The sequence below is a fragment of the Drosophila innubila genome (assembly GCF_004354385.1).
Source record: "Drosophila innubila isolate TH190305 chromosome 3L unlocalized genomic scaffold, UK_Dinn_1.0 0_D_3L, whole genome shotgun sequence".
Classification (NCBI taxonomy): domain Eukaryota; kingdom Metazoa; phylum Arthropoda; class Insecta; order Diptera; family Drosophilidae; genus Drosophila; species Drosophila innubila.
In genome coordinates this window covers 4,785,376-4,798,226 of record NW_022995376.1, presented here as the reverse complement: position 1 = coordinate 4,798,226, position 12,851 = coordinate 4,785,376, and the positions used below count along the sequence as shown (strand labels likewise).

Below are 12,851 nucleotides of genomic sequence, written 5' to 3'. Positions count from 1 at the left end.
AACCCAAAAAAATCCAATGTGTATTGAAATAATTCTCCAATAGACCTTGTACCCAGTTTGAACCCCTTTCCGGTCATAGGTTCATCAGGTGCTTTACCTTATTTTTTTATTCAAGTTCAAGCGATTCGTGATCCGTTTTTACCCGAACTTTTAATTCACATTCATTTATAAAGGTTATTTAATTTAATTTCGAAAATTACGACAATTAAATCATTCATATTTTAAAACTGTTTTCAGCTCTATTTTGTTTATTTGCTCGACAGATTGAGATGGAATAATTCAGTGTAACTTGGCATTTCACACGAGCAGAAGCTATGGAGAACTTTACGAAATTCTGGATATACATAGTATCTCTAATTTCAATCGGAAATTCAGTAAATTGTAAGTGTTATACGATCTGAAAACAAATTGAATGTGACAGATTATGATCGCGTCAAATGAGTTGTGTTTCTAATGTGGCAAACATAAACAAATGAATAAATAATAATACAATTGTTGGGGAAATAATAATGTGTGTCATGTAAACACTACAACACCATCGATGACATCGCTGGACGTCGAAACTAATCGGATGTCAAGCGTCAGTGGCCCAGTTATTTTAATTTGATGATACTAACAATAGAGAGAAAAGAGAATCTGGGAGAGTGGGATTTACCAGTTCAGTATGATTGATGGAAGATCTTTTACTCATAGCAAACAGCTAGAGTCAGGCACAACTTGGCACGCATTCTACACTGAGTGGAAACCAAGTGTATAAAGTGTGGATAATGCTATATCAAATTTATTTTATTTACAGCAAACAGGTTTTGAGCGACAACAACGTAAACTTATATTATTTTCGTTGAGTTGTACCGTAGTGATTGCTTTTTTTTAAGAACTTCGAGCTCTCAAAAGTCAAAGCCCGACCAACTTCAAACACTCCTAACTTTATCAAAACTGAACCGATTTTCAAGTGGAATGTCATTTTAATTATGGTTTGGCATCTTAATTCATTCTGCATTTAAAATTAATTAATTTTGTAAAAAAAATTATTTTCCTCTAGATCACGTTTTCGATGCTAAGGGTCCCCCCTTTGATATTTTGAAAATTGAAAATTTTAAATCTCAAGATTTCACTTTTAATCAACTTCTTATATCGTAATTAGTATAAAACAACACTTTAAATTTGCTTCTGAGACCTTTCAAATTTCTGTCAAAAATCATGTCAAATCTGACAAAAATTTTGACTTGTAAAGTTGTTAGATCCTAAATTTGACCAACTTCCAACTTCATAACTCAGTCAAAACTGAACCGATTTTCAAGCGGAATGTCATTTTGATTATGGTTTGGCATCTTAATTCATTCTGCATTCAAATTTAATTAATTTTGTAAAAAAATTATTTTCCTCTAGATCATGGTTTCGATGGTAAGGGTCCCCCCTTTGATATTTTGAAAATTCAAAATTTTATATCTCCAGTTTTCACTAAGTAAAGTGTTTGTGCTGAACCGTTCCTGTTCAAATGGGCATCCGCTCAACGCTCCGCGGTCATCTGCAGATAATTGCAATGCTTTGGGCCAAAAGTCAACAAACGTTGAAACGCATTAATTGTGCTGTAATTGAATAATTTCATAAATATTAAAACGCTTCACTTGGCTGACTGCTGCAATTGTCGCCAGCCAAAACGTTGGCTCAGTTGTTGGCCAACATTTGATATTGCTGGACGGCTGTATACTTGTTTTATTGGCCATGTTACTGGAGGACTTTTGTGTGAGGGTCTATTTCTGGCCATTTCTATCGTATTTGGCGAGCATTAAGGGCCTGTGTCCAGTGTATCCGACAGGTTATTATCCCGTCTATACATTTCCACCGCTGACAGCGACATTAACGCCCACCTCGTCCACGTCTGCAGCGATTCCGACGTTTCAACCGACGCCGCCATTGACCACCAGCACCACAACAACATCAACCACCACGAGCACCACAACAACCACCACTTTACCCGTGACAACGTGTCCACCACAACCATTTGTTTGTCTGCCTGGTGGAGTGCGTCCTTTGCCGGATTGCCCCTGCATTGATCCTCGCCAGCAATCACAGCAACCGCAGCAACCACAGCAGCAGCAGCAGGCGCAGAATCTACCAATTGTGGCCTCCACTTTGTCAATCGGTTCGGATATGATGATCTTCGTGCCCTTAAATGCAGCTCGACGTCGTCGTCGACGGCATGCTGGCCAGGATTCCAATTAATCCCAGTCACAATTCCTGATTTCTATACCCTGCAATAGTTGTAGTTAAATGCGCAATAAATTATTAATCCAACAATTGGCAATTGACAATCATTGCACCAACTAAACACCACCCAACACCCACCGCAACCTGATCCATAAGCTGCGCTCCCTTTTTTTATAGCCCAGATCCAGAGCTGTTACGATGCACGTTCCCGTTCCGGCAGCTGTCTGCCTCTTACCTCCTGTGCACATCTCATAGAGGAGTATCATGCCGGCAGCGTCACTAGCGAGTTCCAAACGTTTTTGGGTCAATCCATTTGTGGTTTTGATGGCTCCAGTTTTCTGGTAATACTGAAAAGATAACCTATTGAGTTGGAGCTTATTTAAGTTGTGTCTACTCTCAGGTTTGCTGTGCAACAGAGCGTGCACCTTTTGGCAGTCGTAGGCCCAAGGAGTATGTGCTGCCCTCCACTTCACCCGTTGGTTCCTTTGCTTTCTCGCCACTGGGAACTGCAACCACACAAAGTCCTCAATCCCCGCAGGTCGCTGTCTTTCAGCCCACGCCGCCGTTTAATCAGGCGCCAATTGTGGTGCGACCCACGCCAGGATTACCAGCTCCAGCTCCGAATCCTGCTTCTGTTTCAAGCGGTTGTGGTATTGGTGGTGCTACCACAAATCGTGTGGTTGGCGGTTTGCCGGTGAGAAAAGGTAAGCAAAACAGCAAATTTTGAAAAATCAGAGTTAAAAGTTATTTTTAAATTAAAAAAAAATAGTTAAGTGTATTTATAAACGGCATTACTTGGTTCAATTTTATTTTTGTTTTTTATTATAAAAATTTAAAATATGTGCTAATTTATCATATTCAAATAAAAATTTAAATTTAATTATTAATATCACTATATAATCTTTTTATAAATTAGAGTTTATTTTCAATTTTTTTATTTATAAAAATAGACATAAAATTGTTTATTTTATTATTTTAAAACAGTTTCGCTTCCTGATTATAATTTTTTTAATTTTTCCTTGACTTTTAAAGTCTAAAATATTTATTAAAAATTTAAATTCTTTTTGAATTACCTAATTCTACAATTTAACTAAGATAATAATTAACTATATATTTTATAATTTTAATTTATTTGTCCACAGGTGCCTATCCCTGGATGGCTGCTCTCGGCTACAACGATGCATCCAATGGTAATGCATTAAAGTTTCTCTGTGCCGGCAGTCTGATCAGTTCACAGTTTGTGGTTACCTCGGCTCACTGCATCAATCCAATGCTGATTCTGGTGCGACTTGGTGCCCATGATCTGTCCAAGACCACAGAGCTGGGAGCCATCGATTTTCGCATTCAGCGCAGCTTTGTTCATGAACAATACGATTTGGCTTCCATTGCCAATGATATTGCGTTGATCGAGCTGAACGGTGTGGCGCCATCTAACGGTGAGTAGCAGCTCTAAGCAAATAATTTAAAGATCTATTAGAAATCTTGCTAATAACCAATTCTTTGTACGAAAAACTCTGTTCTTTTAAAGATATGTCTACCAACTTCATAGATTCTTAATTTGCCATTATTTTTACAATCCTGATCAAATTTATGACCGATAGAAAATCATTTATTAGTAAGAAAAACTTTGCTGTTTCTTGAGGTAACTCAACTAATCTCATAGAATATTTATTTGCTAGTGTTTTCTATAACTTGACCAAATTTAATAAGAATCGCACCACTTTATCATATAGCTGTCATATTAACGATCGGTTGAAACCCGATATTTGGTATGAAAAATTTGGTTGGTTCTTGAGATATCATATCAAAACTTAGGAGTTAATAATTAAAGTAAATTTCATATATCCTGAAAAAATTTAAGTAGAATCTCATATAGCTGTCATATGACCAATCGGTCGAAGCCCGGAATATAGTGGAAAATCTTGTTGGTTCTTGAGATATATCATTAAAACTTAGGAGGTAACTATAAAAACAAATTGTAGACATCCTGATAATACTTTTTTTTAAATCTTAATACGGTGATCGGATTTTATAAACATCGGCATGACGTGTCTAAATTTTCATTTTAATTTAATTAATCGCATCATTTCGCAGGCGATATCCGACCAATTTGTCTGCCCGAGGGCAGCAGGTTTCAGCGTGAGGACGAATTCGTGGGCATGAATCCCTTTGTGGCCGGTTATGGAGCAACAAAGCATCAAGGAGACACCTCGAATGTGCTGCGCGATGCACAGGTGCCGATCGTGTCGCGACTGAGCTGTGAGCAGAACTACAAGTCCGTCTTTCAGTTTGTGCAATTCAGCGACAAGGTGAGCAGGTTACAGTTACGATTACAGCATGATCAATGATCATAATTATCTCTCTATCACTCTCTCTCTGTCTTTTACTGTTGCAGCTAATCTGCGCTGGCAGCTCCACTGTGGATGCCTGTCAGGGTGATTCCGGTGGACCACTTATGATGCCACAGGTCAGTTACACTTGCACATTCTCCTTCATTGAGTCATTGCATAATTCTCTATATGAAACCAGTTTCGGATCAGTTCTTGATTAGCATGAATTCCCCCAAGGTGGTTCAGTTTCTTATTTACACAATACTAATTTAGAAAAAGTGACATCTCCCAAAACGTAATTTTAATACAACTAATTTGGTGCATTCACCAATTGTTTATAAGCTTTAATTTCTCTATTATAATATTTTCAGCTGGATGGCGGCATTTATCGTTACCATTTGCTGGGCATCGTTTCCTTTGGTTACGAATGTGCCAGACCAGGATTTCCAGGCGTCTATACGAGAGTTAACAGCTATTTAAACTGGATTCAGCAGATACTGCAAGGCTCTAATAGGGGCAGAAGGCGCTGATTTAACCCGTTCCATTAAATATATTTTAAATATTACAATTATTTTATAAGCATAAAAATTCTTTACTTTTGCATACATGAAAATTAAATTAATCCTTTTTATAACATACACAAATATAGATGTTACATTTAAAAATCCTTATCTGGACCTATAAGCGGATTGACTATTTAAAATATTAGTAAACGTAAACGTTTATGAATAGAAAATCGTATAATATAATACTTATTAAGTATGTTATAAGCTGTAAATCTACAGCAGAGAGCTTGAAGTTTAGGGCGTGTTTTTCACCATCTCGACTATCCAATCCATAAAGTACTGTGTGCTGGCGTAGACTCCCGGTACCCCTGGCTTGCCACAGCCGATACCGTATGAGACAATGCCAATGAGAAGTTTAGGATACTCTGCGGTCATCAGAGGACCTCCAGAGTCACCCTGGCAGGAATCCTTGCCCCCTTCGAGCACTCCCGCACAGACTATGGCCTTATCAAACTGATCCTCTGTGTAGTTGCGATACAACTTGGAATAACTGTGTCGACAGACCTCGTTATTCAAGACGAAAATGTTCACGACTCGCAACACTGTGGCAGGTTTTCCACCTTCATAGGTACTGCCCCAGCCAGCGACTAAGGAGTCCCTACCCACGTGGGATTGGGAGCGTAGATTAGGCGAGTGTGGCATGCAAATGGGTTGAAAGTTATTCACGTTACGTTCCAAATAGAGAATCGCTATGTCACCGCGTTTATTGAGACGATTATAATGGGGATAGATCGCTGTCTGCGGAGCAGGAAAACAACATTATGATAAGAAGAATCACTTAGCATAAACCGTAATTACCTTGACTATCGGTACGTCTACATGAGCACTGTCCGCATCCGTGGTCGTATCATGTTCGCCCAGGCGTGCAAAGGAGCTGATGAAATCAAGGAGGTTAATTTTAGTTGGATTTTAATACGATTATTTCAACTGACAGATCCTCTCGAATGCAGTGAGCTGCTGTGACGACATGTCTGGCGGTGATCAGGCTGCCTGCACATTTGGGATTGAAGTTGGAGTCTTCACCGTAGATGAGTAGAGCAATCCAAGGATAATTGCCGTTCTTTGCCACTCTACCTCCTGCTACATACGGTGCGGCGGGAATCCTTCCACAACCCTCCTCAATTGTGGGCAGACGACGTGGTATGTAATCATGGAGCCTTGGCTTTACAATGAATGTTGTTGGCGGGGATCTCTCGGGGTCTGTCCATATTAATACCTGGGGCTTGTTGGCCCTGTCCGCATCGTTTATGGGTGGGAGAAAAGGATTATCTATAACAGTTGACAATTTAAAAACATTTTTAATTAAAGCTTTATTCTCGCATCTTCATAAAAGAATAAATCAGATGAAGGAAGTTGAGTTTGGTTTACACGAAAACAAAAGACTTAGGCAACGAACGAATTAGTTCACTTTGTAATTTATAAATTTAATTTAATATCGATTTATTTAATTTATTTATATATGCATCTGTTATTCAAATTGCTGTAATCATTTTAAAAATATGCCTTATGCTAGCCACTGTATTGTTTTTGTTGATGTTCTATATTCTATTGGTTGGATAAGTATTTCTCCTTCTCATACTTATGTAACGTTGGAACTGGGTGAACGTGAGCTTGATCTGGCAGGCAAAGATTAAAGTAAACGCAATCACAACACTTGGTAACTGCTTCATGATTTTATTCTAACTGACTGTAAAGTCGCCCGATCGAGTCTTTATATGCAACTGATGAAAAATGTAACAGCGAAATTTGATTTCAGTGCGTGAATCATATTCATGAGAACTTTAAGCTTGCATATAAGTTCAATAAAAAAAACAATTAGAAAAATTAGTTGCTTTAGGAACAAGCTAATTAAACCGGATAATAAATGACAATACAGGATAATACAGGCAGAGCTTGTAATAAAAATAAAAATAATCAATATGATGTGGTTGTTGACACATAATACATCTAACTTAAGATCTTTAAGACAATTCCTTTCAAATGAGATAACATTTTTTTAAACATATTTTCGTCCCAAATGTATTTCCAATTTCAACAAAACTATTAAGTTTATAAATTTGCAACCTACAAATTCAAATAACATTTATAAGATGCATTTTTATTTAATCTAAAAATAATTTAATACAATTTAATAAATTTGACATTTGGTTAAATCTCTCAACATTTTAAGAAATACCATAAACTGTTTTGTGAAAAATGTATTTTTTAAATTTACTGTGATCTGCAATTGAATGTGGAGTATACATTTTTATTCATGTTAATCGACACACCTCTTTATATCGGCACAATGACTTCCTCCAGTCGGTAATAGAAGCCGGAACGGGACCGCTTAAAAATCTACTCATCCAATGGTCAATCAAAATCAGTCAGGCAAATTCGAAGTAATATCTGGCTATATATGTATATAGATGTATAATATGGCAACAATCCAGTTCTGTCTGTCTTCTTTGCTAATTTTTTATATTTAGTATAAATTTATGCTACATGTATACAAGTTCATTCAAATTTTTCACTCAAAAAGCTATTCTGTTTGTCGTCGATATATTTTTGATCGACTGTTGTGATATCGAGGCTTATAAAGCACCTCACCGCGAGCGAAGCGAGAAGGGGGCTGAGCGCCCTTGTTATTTTTTGCAAACGAATTGTCAAGTTTGATAACTGCTTGCATTATTTTTTTTTAATTCTCAGTTGTTGTTGTTGTCTGATTTGCAAACTAATTGGAACTGCGCCCCTGCTCGCTTTGCTCGCGTTGCGATGCTGCTACAGCCGAGTGTGCTCGACAGTTGGATACCCTGTGTCCAGGCACTTGGATGCCTTTCGGCACTACAAATATTTGATGTCCTTATAGAGAGCACTGTATTTAACTTTCGACTTTGTGCGATAAATCTATGCATAAATAAATAAAATAGAGTAATGTTAAAATAAAATAAAGTTTTATTGTAAAACTTAAAATCTATCCTTGGTAAATGTAGTTGCTTTGACAATAACAAAAACAATTATGCTTGGTATTTGTTGTTCATTTTTTTTCTGAGTGTAATATTTTTGTGAATAATCCCAAGAAAAAAGCGTGTATAGGAAACTATTGTAAGCTAATTATTTTTTAGCTTGTCTAATTAAATCCATTGTGTGGAAATAACTGGTTTTTAGTTTTATTTATGCACGCCATATTTTCCCTACGATCTCAAGCTAATTTAGAAAGCTTTACATAAGAAGAATAACTATTGAATAAATGAAATAATTTCTCATTTAATATAATATTTGTCAAGTAGAACTTGGAGTTCAGGGCGTATCCTCCACCGTCTCGACTATCCAGTCTATGAAGTACTGTGTGCTGGCGTATACACCTGGTATACCTGGCCTGGCACAACCCACACCATATGAAACAATTCCAATGAGGTACATAGGACCCGCATTAACCATCAGCGGACCTCCAGAGTCACCCTGGCAGGAATCCTTGCCCCCTTCGAGGACTCCTGCACAGACTATGGCCTGATCGAACTGATCCTCGGTTAAATTGCGATTCAACTTGGCATAGCTGTGTCGACAGACCTCGTTGTCTAAGACGGAAATTCTTACGTCATTCAAGACTGTGACAGGCTTTCCACCTTCGTGGGTACTGCCCCAGCCAGCGACAACGGAGGTGCTGCCTACGTGGGATTCAGAACGCAGATTAAGAGAATGTGGCATACAAATGGGCTTAAAACTTTCCACGTTACGTTCCAAGACGAGAATTGCTATATCACCGCGTTTGTTGCGACTGTTATACTGAGGATAGATCACTGCCTGCAGAGTAAGAAAAATATAATGAGATAAAGAGAATCACTTGGGACAATTTGTAAAGTAGTTACCTTGAATATAGGTATGTCTACATGAACAGCCTCAGTATCCGTGGTCACATCATGTTCGCCCAGACGCGCAAAGGCGCTAAAGAAATAATAGAGATTAATTTCAGTTAGATTTCAATATGATTATTTCAACTTACAGATCTTCTCGTATGCAATGAGCTGCTGTGACGACATGTCTGACAGTGATTAAGCTGCCAGCACATTTGTATTTAAAGATGGAGTCGGAATCGTAAAAGAGTAGAGCAATCCATGGATATTTACCCTTGATGGCCGCTCTACCGCCTGATACGTAAGGTACGGGAGGAAGTCTTCCACAACCCTCCTCTACGGTGGGAAGATGTCGTGGTATGTTATCATCCTTGTTTGGCGGCACTCTCGTTGTTGTTGTTGCCGATCTCTCTGTTTCTGACCATATAACTGGCTCTGACACCTCTTTGGAGTCATTTATGGGTGGAAGGAAAGGATTCTCTATAAGAAGTGAAAAATAAATAAAGTTTTAACAAAATGTTTTCAAGTAAAATTTTACTGTTGTATCTCTGTCACATTACTGTCGAAGACAGTGGGACATGAAAACATTAATAATAAGGAAGAACTTTGAGTTTTGTTCAGACGAAAACAAAAGACTTAGGCAACAAACTTAGCTATTAAAAGTAAAGTTAAAAATGTAATCATTGGTAGACATTTATTTTATTTTAATAGACTTGTTGACATTAATTTGTTTTAATAGAACACATTTTTCAGTTTTATCCCAGCAACTTGATTGTTATTGCTGATGTTTTATTAAGCATTGTGATATATGTTAAGTATAAGTATCTCATACCTCGATAATGCTTGAACTGTGCGAACGTGAATCTGGCAAGGCACGCGAATATGAGGGTAATTGTAAACACAAGACTTGGTAACAGCTTCATGATTTTAAATTAACTGACTACGAAGTCGCCCGATCGAGACATTATATTACAAAAATATATCAGCGAGAACGACAAAATTTGCTCTCAGAGTGGGAATAATTAACATGAGAACTTAGTACAAGCGATAATCAATTCAACTGATATGTATACTAAAAATAAATAATATCTTAGCTTGCTTTTATCAGCGGTACTCCAGAAATGCAATTATCTGTATATAATCTTATTTCAATACAATGATAATGATAGAATACGAAACGGAACCGGCTTAAAAATCTAATGACCTAACGGATGTATTAAATAATTGTAAATCAGAATAAGTCAAAATCTTAGTAATGCTTTGATATCTACAATACATAGATATACAATTCGGCAAGAATCCAGTTCTGTCATCTATGCTAATTTTTTTATTTCATCTTATATGCATATAAGTTGACTTAATATTCTCACTCCAAAAGCTACTTTTGTTATCGTTGATATTTTTTGATCGGTTGCATATTAAGCCTTGATCGTGCTACTTCATAGTCAGTTAGTATAAAATCATGCAGCTGTTACCAAGTGTTGTGATATCGCTTACTCTTATATTCGCGTCTCTTGCGACGCTCACGTTCGCCCAGTTAAAACTTTATGGAGGTATGAGAAAGTAACATACTATAAGAAAATTTAATCTAGTCAACTAGATCATAAAATTATTATACAAGCAACAAAATATATGACAGCGAAGTTCGTTGCCCAAGTCTTTTGTTTTGGTATGAATCAAACTCAAATTAAGAGAGTCCTTTTCTAGCAGCAATAACCAATTCGGATGAGCGGCCAGAGTCAGTAATATGGCCAAACACCGAGAGACCCACTACAGCGAAAACAACAACAAGAGTGCCGCTAAACAACGATGATGACATACCACGTCGTCTGCCCACCTTAGAGGAGGCGGGTTGCGGAGATTCACTTGATTGGATTTTCTACTACAAGCCCACAGAAGAACATGACATGACTGTTAATTACAACAAAACTGCATATTACACACCTTATAAAGCACCCCCCCTCGCAGTTCAAGGCGGTATAGAGGCCAAGAAGGGAAATTATCCATGGATTGCTCTGCTCTTTTACGGTGACGAGTATAGCTCCGAACATAGATGTGCTGGCAGCCTAATCACCAAAAGACACGTCATCACAGCAGCTCATTGCATTCGAGAAGATCTGTCAGTTGAAGTATTCATATTGAAATCCAATTCAAATTTAACCCATTGATTTTTTTTTAGCTCCTTTGCGCGTCTTGGCGAACATGATGTGTCCACGGATGAAGACGGTCCTCATGTTGACATACCTATAGTCAAGGTAACTACTTAACAACTTATCCCGTTACTCATACAATAAGTAAAAGGGTATATTGTGTTCGTTGGAATGTATGTAGCAGGGAGAAGGAGGCATCTCCGACCCCATAAAGTACATATATTCTTGATCAGCATCAACAGCCGAGTCGATATAGCCAAGTCCGTCTGTCCATCTGTCTGTCTGTCCGTCCGTGTGAGCGCCTAGTTCTCAGAGACTATAGGAGATAGAGATACTAAATTTGGCACACAGATTGTTTAAAATTTAATCCACGCCCTTCTCCGCCCCAGCAAATTGCGGAAAACCACCACACCCATAGTTTTCAAGACAATAAGTTTTATATCGAAATTAACATTATCTATTAATATTAACTATTAGCTCACGTAACCGCAGCAAGATTGGACAAGTAGAACGGCAGTAATAGCTAACCAAAGTTCTTAACAATTTATTCAATACAGTCGCCTAAAAGTATGCAGTAGTTTTTATTAGTTAGTAATTTCTGTTAAGTACTTTTATATATGTTGAAATAAGTAACGGGTATCCTATGGTCGGGATCTCGACTATAGCCTTTATCACTTGTTTTTATTTTAATATATTTTTTTTGCTCGGCAGACAGCGATCTATCCTCATTTTAATCGTCTTACTAGACGTGGTGATATTGCGATTCTCTACTTGGAACGCAACGTGGATAAGTTTCAACCTATTTGTTTGCCACACTCTCCCAAACTACGCTCCAAATCCTTCGTGGGCGAACACGCCTATGTTGCTGGCTGGGGCAGTACTCGTGAGGGTGGCAAGAATGTTGCAGTACTGCAAGAAGTGGCGCTTGACGTCTTCGACAACGAGGCTTGTCGACACGGCTTTGCACAGTTCTATCGCAACTTCACCGAGGATCAGTTTGATAAGGCCATCGTCTGTGCGGGAGTGCTTGAAGGAGGCAAGGATTCCTGTCAGGGTGACTCTGGAGGTCCGCTAATATCAATGGTTCCTAGACATCTCATTGGCATTGTCTCAAACGGTATTGGCTGTGGCAAGCCGGGAGTACCAGCAGTCTACGCCAGCACTCAGTACTTTATGGACTGGATACTCGAAAAACTGGAGGATACACCCTGAATTTAAAAAAAAATATATTAACTTGAAAGACTAAATTACTGTCAGTCGTCGATAGATACCGGATTGGGCTATTAATATGTGATTAGAAAAATACTACTTGAAAATGTAATATCACAAATATAAAACTTAATAACAGCTTGAGCTGTTCAAACAACAATTAAGTTGTCTCAGCTATTTAACAGCTTTAACAGGTATAATATGACGTTGAATCCGTTTAAATTAACATAAATAAATGTTAATATTTCTTATTAAATTACTTGAGTTGCTTGGAAATCTTCTAATGCAGTAAAATATAAACAAAAACTGAATGCTGTTTGACAGCTTTTTTCTCATATTTTTTAAATATTTTTTCCGAAATTTGCTGTGGATAATATTTGATGATATTTCTCTTAGAACTGATTGGATTGCTTATCTATAAATTAAATCTTCCAATAAAAAACATTTAACGAGGTAAAAGTCTATTGACGAAAGGCTAGATGCCCCAAAATTTTTGATATTCATTTTTGTGACGAACAATAAAAAAATTAACATAAAGAATTATATAAAAAA

At 37.5% G+C, this 12,851-nt stretch overlaps 4 protein-coding genes across 5 annotated transcripts; 2 read left to right on the top strand and 2 right to left on the bottom strand.

Annotated features, from left to right (window-relative positions):
- The first annotated feature begins 1,725 nt into the window (after positions 1 to 1,725).
- Positions 1,726 to 5,144, top strand: LOC117786426 (proclotting enzyme). The gene is made up of 7 exons (XM_034624682.1): positions 1,726 to 2,209; positions 2,389 to 2,552; positions 2,612 to 2,915; positions 3,354 to 3,647; positions 4,306 to 4,520; positions 4,607 to 4,678; positions 4,913 to 5,144. Exons 1-7 carry the CDS (start codon positions 1,726 to 1,728, stop codon positions 5,069 to 5,071), a joined length of 1,692 nt encoding a protein of 563 aa, XP_034480573.1. The 3' UTR covers positions 5,072 to 5,144.
- Positions 5,145 to 5,285: 141 nt separating this feature from the next.
- Positions 5,286 to 6,777, bottom strand: LOC117786897 (venom protease-like). The gene is made up of 4 exons (XM_034625313.1): positions 6,687 to 6,777; positions 6,040 to 6,376; positions 5,906 to 5,981; positions 5,286 to 5,845 (listed from the first exon to the last, which is right to left on the bottom strand). Exons 1-4 carry the CDS (start codon positions 6,775 to 6,777, stop codon positions 5,342 to 5,344), a joined length of 1,008 nt encoding a protein of 335 aa, XP_034481204.1. The 3' UTR covers positions 5,286 to 5,341.
- A 1,412-nt stretch (positions 6,778 to 8,189) lies between these two features.
- Positions 8,190 to 9,863, bottom strand: LOC117786896 (venom protease-like). The gene is made up of 4 exons (XM_034625312.1): positions 9,773 to 9,863; positions 9,090 to 9,420; positions 8,956 to 9,031; positions 8,190 to 8,890 (listed from the first exon to the last, which is right to left on the bottom strand). Exons 1-4 carry the CDS (start codon positions 9,861 to 9,863, stop codon positions 8,387 to 8,389), a joined length of 1,002 nt encoding a protein of 333 aa, XP_034481203.1. The 3' UTR covers positions 8,190 to 8,386.
- Positions 9,864 to 10,356: 493 nt separating this feature from the next.
- LOC117786428 (proclotting enzyme-like) lies at positions 10,357 to 12,556 on the top strand. 2 transcript variants are annotated; one of them, XM_034624688.1, is made up of 4 exons: positions 10,357 to 10,493; positions 10,651 to 11,059; positions 11,120 to 11,195; positions 11,802 to 12,556. In XM_034624688.1, the coding sequence occupies exons 1-4, from the start codon at positions 10,403 to 10,405 to the stop codon at positions 12,300 to 12,302; spliced, it is 1,077 nt and encodes a 358-aa protein (XP_034480579.1). In that variant the 5' UTR covers positions 10,357 to 10,402; the 3' UTR covers positions 12,303 to 12,556. The 2 variants fall into 2 exon arrangements, with proteins under 2 accessions (XP_034480579.1, XP_034480578.1); XM_034624687.1 differs by having other exon boundaries at positions 10,633 to 11,059.
- The last annotated feature ends 295 nt before the right edge of the window (positions 12,557 to 12,851 follow it).

Excerpts from the sequence above, each read along its gene's own strand:
- LOC117786897 (XM_034625313.1), bottom strand. The coding sequence starts at position 6,777 with ATGAAGCAGTTACCAAGTGTTGTGATTGCGTTTACTTTAATCTTTGCC. Across the intron at positions 6,377-6,686 it reads CCAGTTCCAACGTTACATAA|ATAATCCTTTTCTCCCACCC; the intron begins GTATGAGAAGGA and ends CAACTGTTATAG. Across the intron at positions 5,982-6,039 it reads CACTGCATTCGAGAGGATCT|CTCCTTTGCACGCCTGGGCG; the intron begins GTCAGTTGAAAT and ends TGATTTCATCAG.
- LOC117786428 (XM_034624687.1), top strand. The coding sequence starts at position 10,403 with ATGCAGCTGTTACCAAGTGTTGTGATATCGCTTACTCTTATATTCGCG. Across the intron at positions 11,060-11,119 it reads CATTGCATTCGAGAAGATCT|CTCCTTTGCGCGTCTTGGCG; the intron begins GTCAGTTGAAGT and ends ATTTTTTTTTAG. Across the intron at positions 11,196-11,801 it reads TTGACATACCTATAGTCAAG|ACAGCGATCTATCCTCATTT; the intron begins GTAACTACTTAA and ends TTTGCTCGGCAG.
- LOC117786896 (XM_034625312.1), bottom strand. The coding sequence starts at position 9,863 with ATGAAGCTGTTACCAAGTCTTGTGTTTACAATTACCCTCATATTCGCG. Across the intron at positions 9,421-9,772 it reads ACAGTTCAAGCATTATCGAG|AGAATCCTTTCCTTCCACCC; the intron begins GTATGAGATACT and ends CACTTCTTATAG. Across the intron at positions 9,032-9,089 it reads CATTGCATACGAGAAGATCT|CGCCTTTGCGCGTCTGGGCG; the intron begins GTAAGTTGAAAT and ends TTATTTCTTTAG.
- LOC117786426 (XM_034624682.1), top strand. The coding sequence starts at position 1,726 with ATGTTACTGGAGGACTTTTGTGTGAGGGTCTATTTCTGGCCATTTCTA. Across the intron at positions 2,210-2,388 it reads TCGTCGTCGACGGCATGCTG|CCCAGATCCAGAGCTGTTAC; the intron begins GCCAGGATTCCA and ends CTTTTTTTATAG. Across the intron at positions 4,521-4,606 it reads TTGTGCAATTCAGCGACAAG|CTAATCTGCGCTGGCAGCTC; the intron begins GTGAGCAGGTTA and ends TTACTGTTGCAG.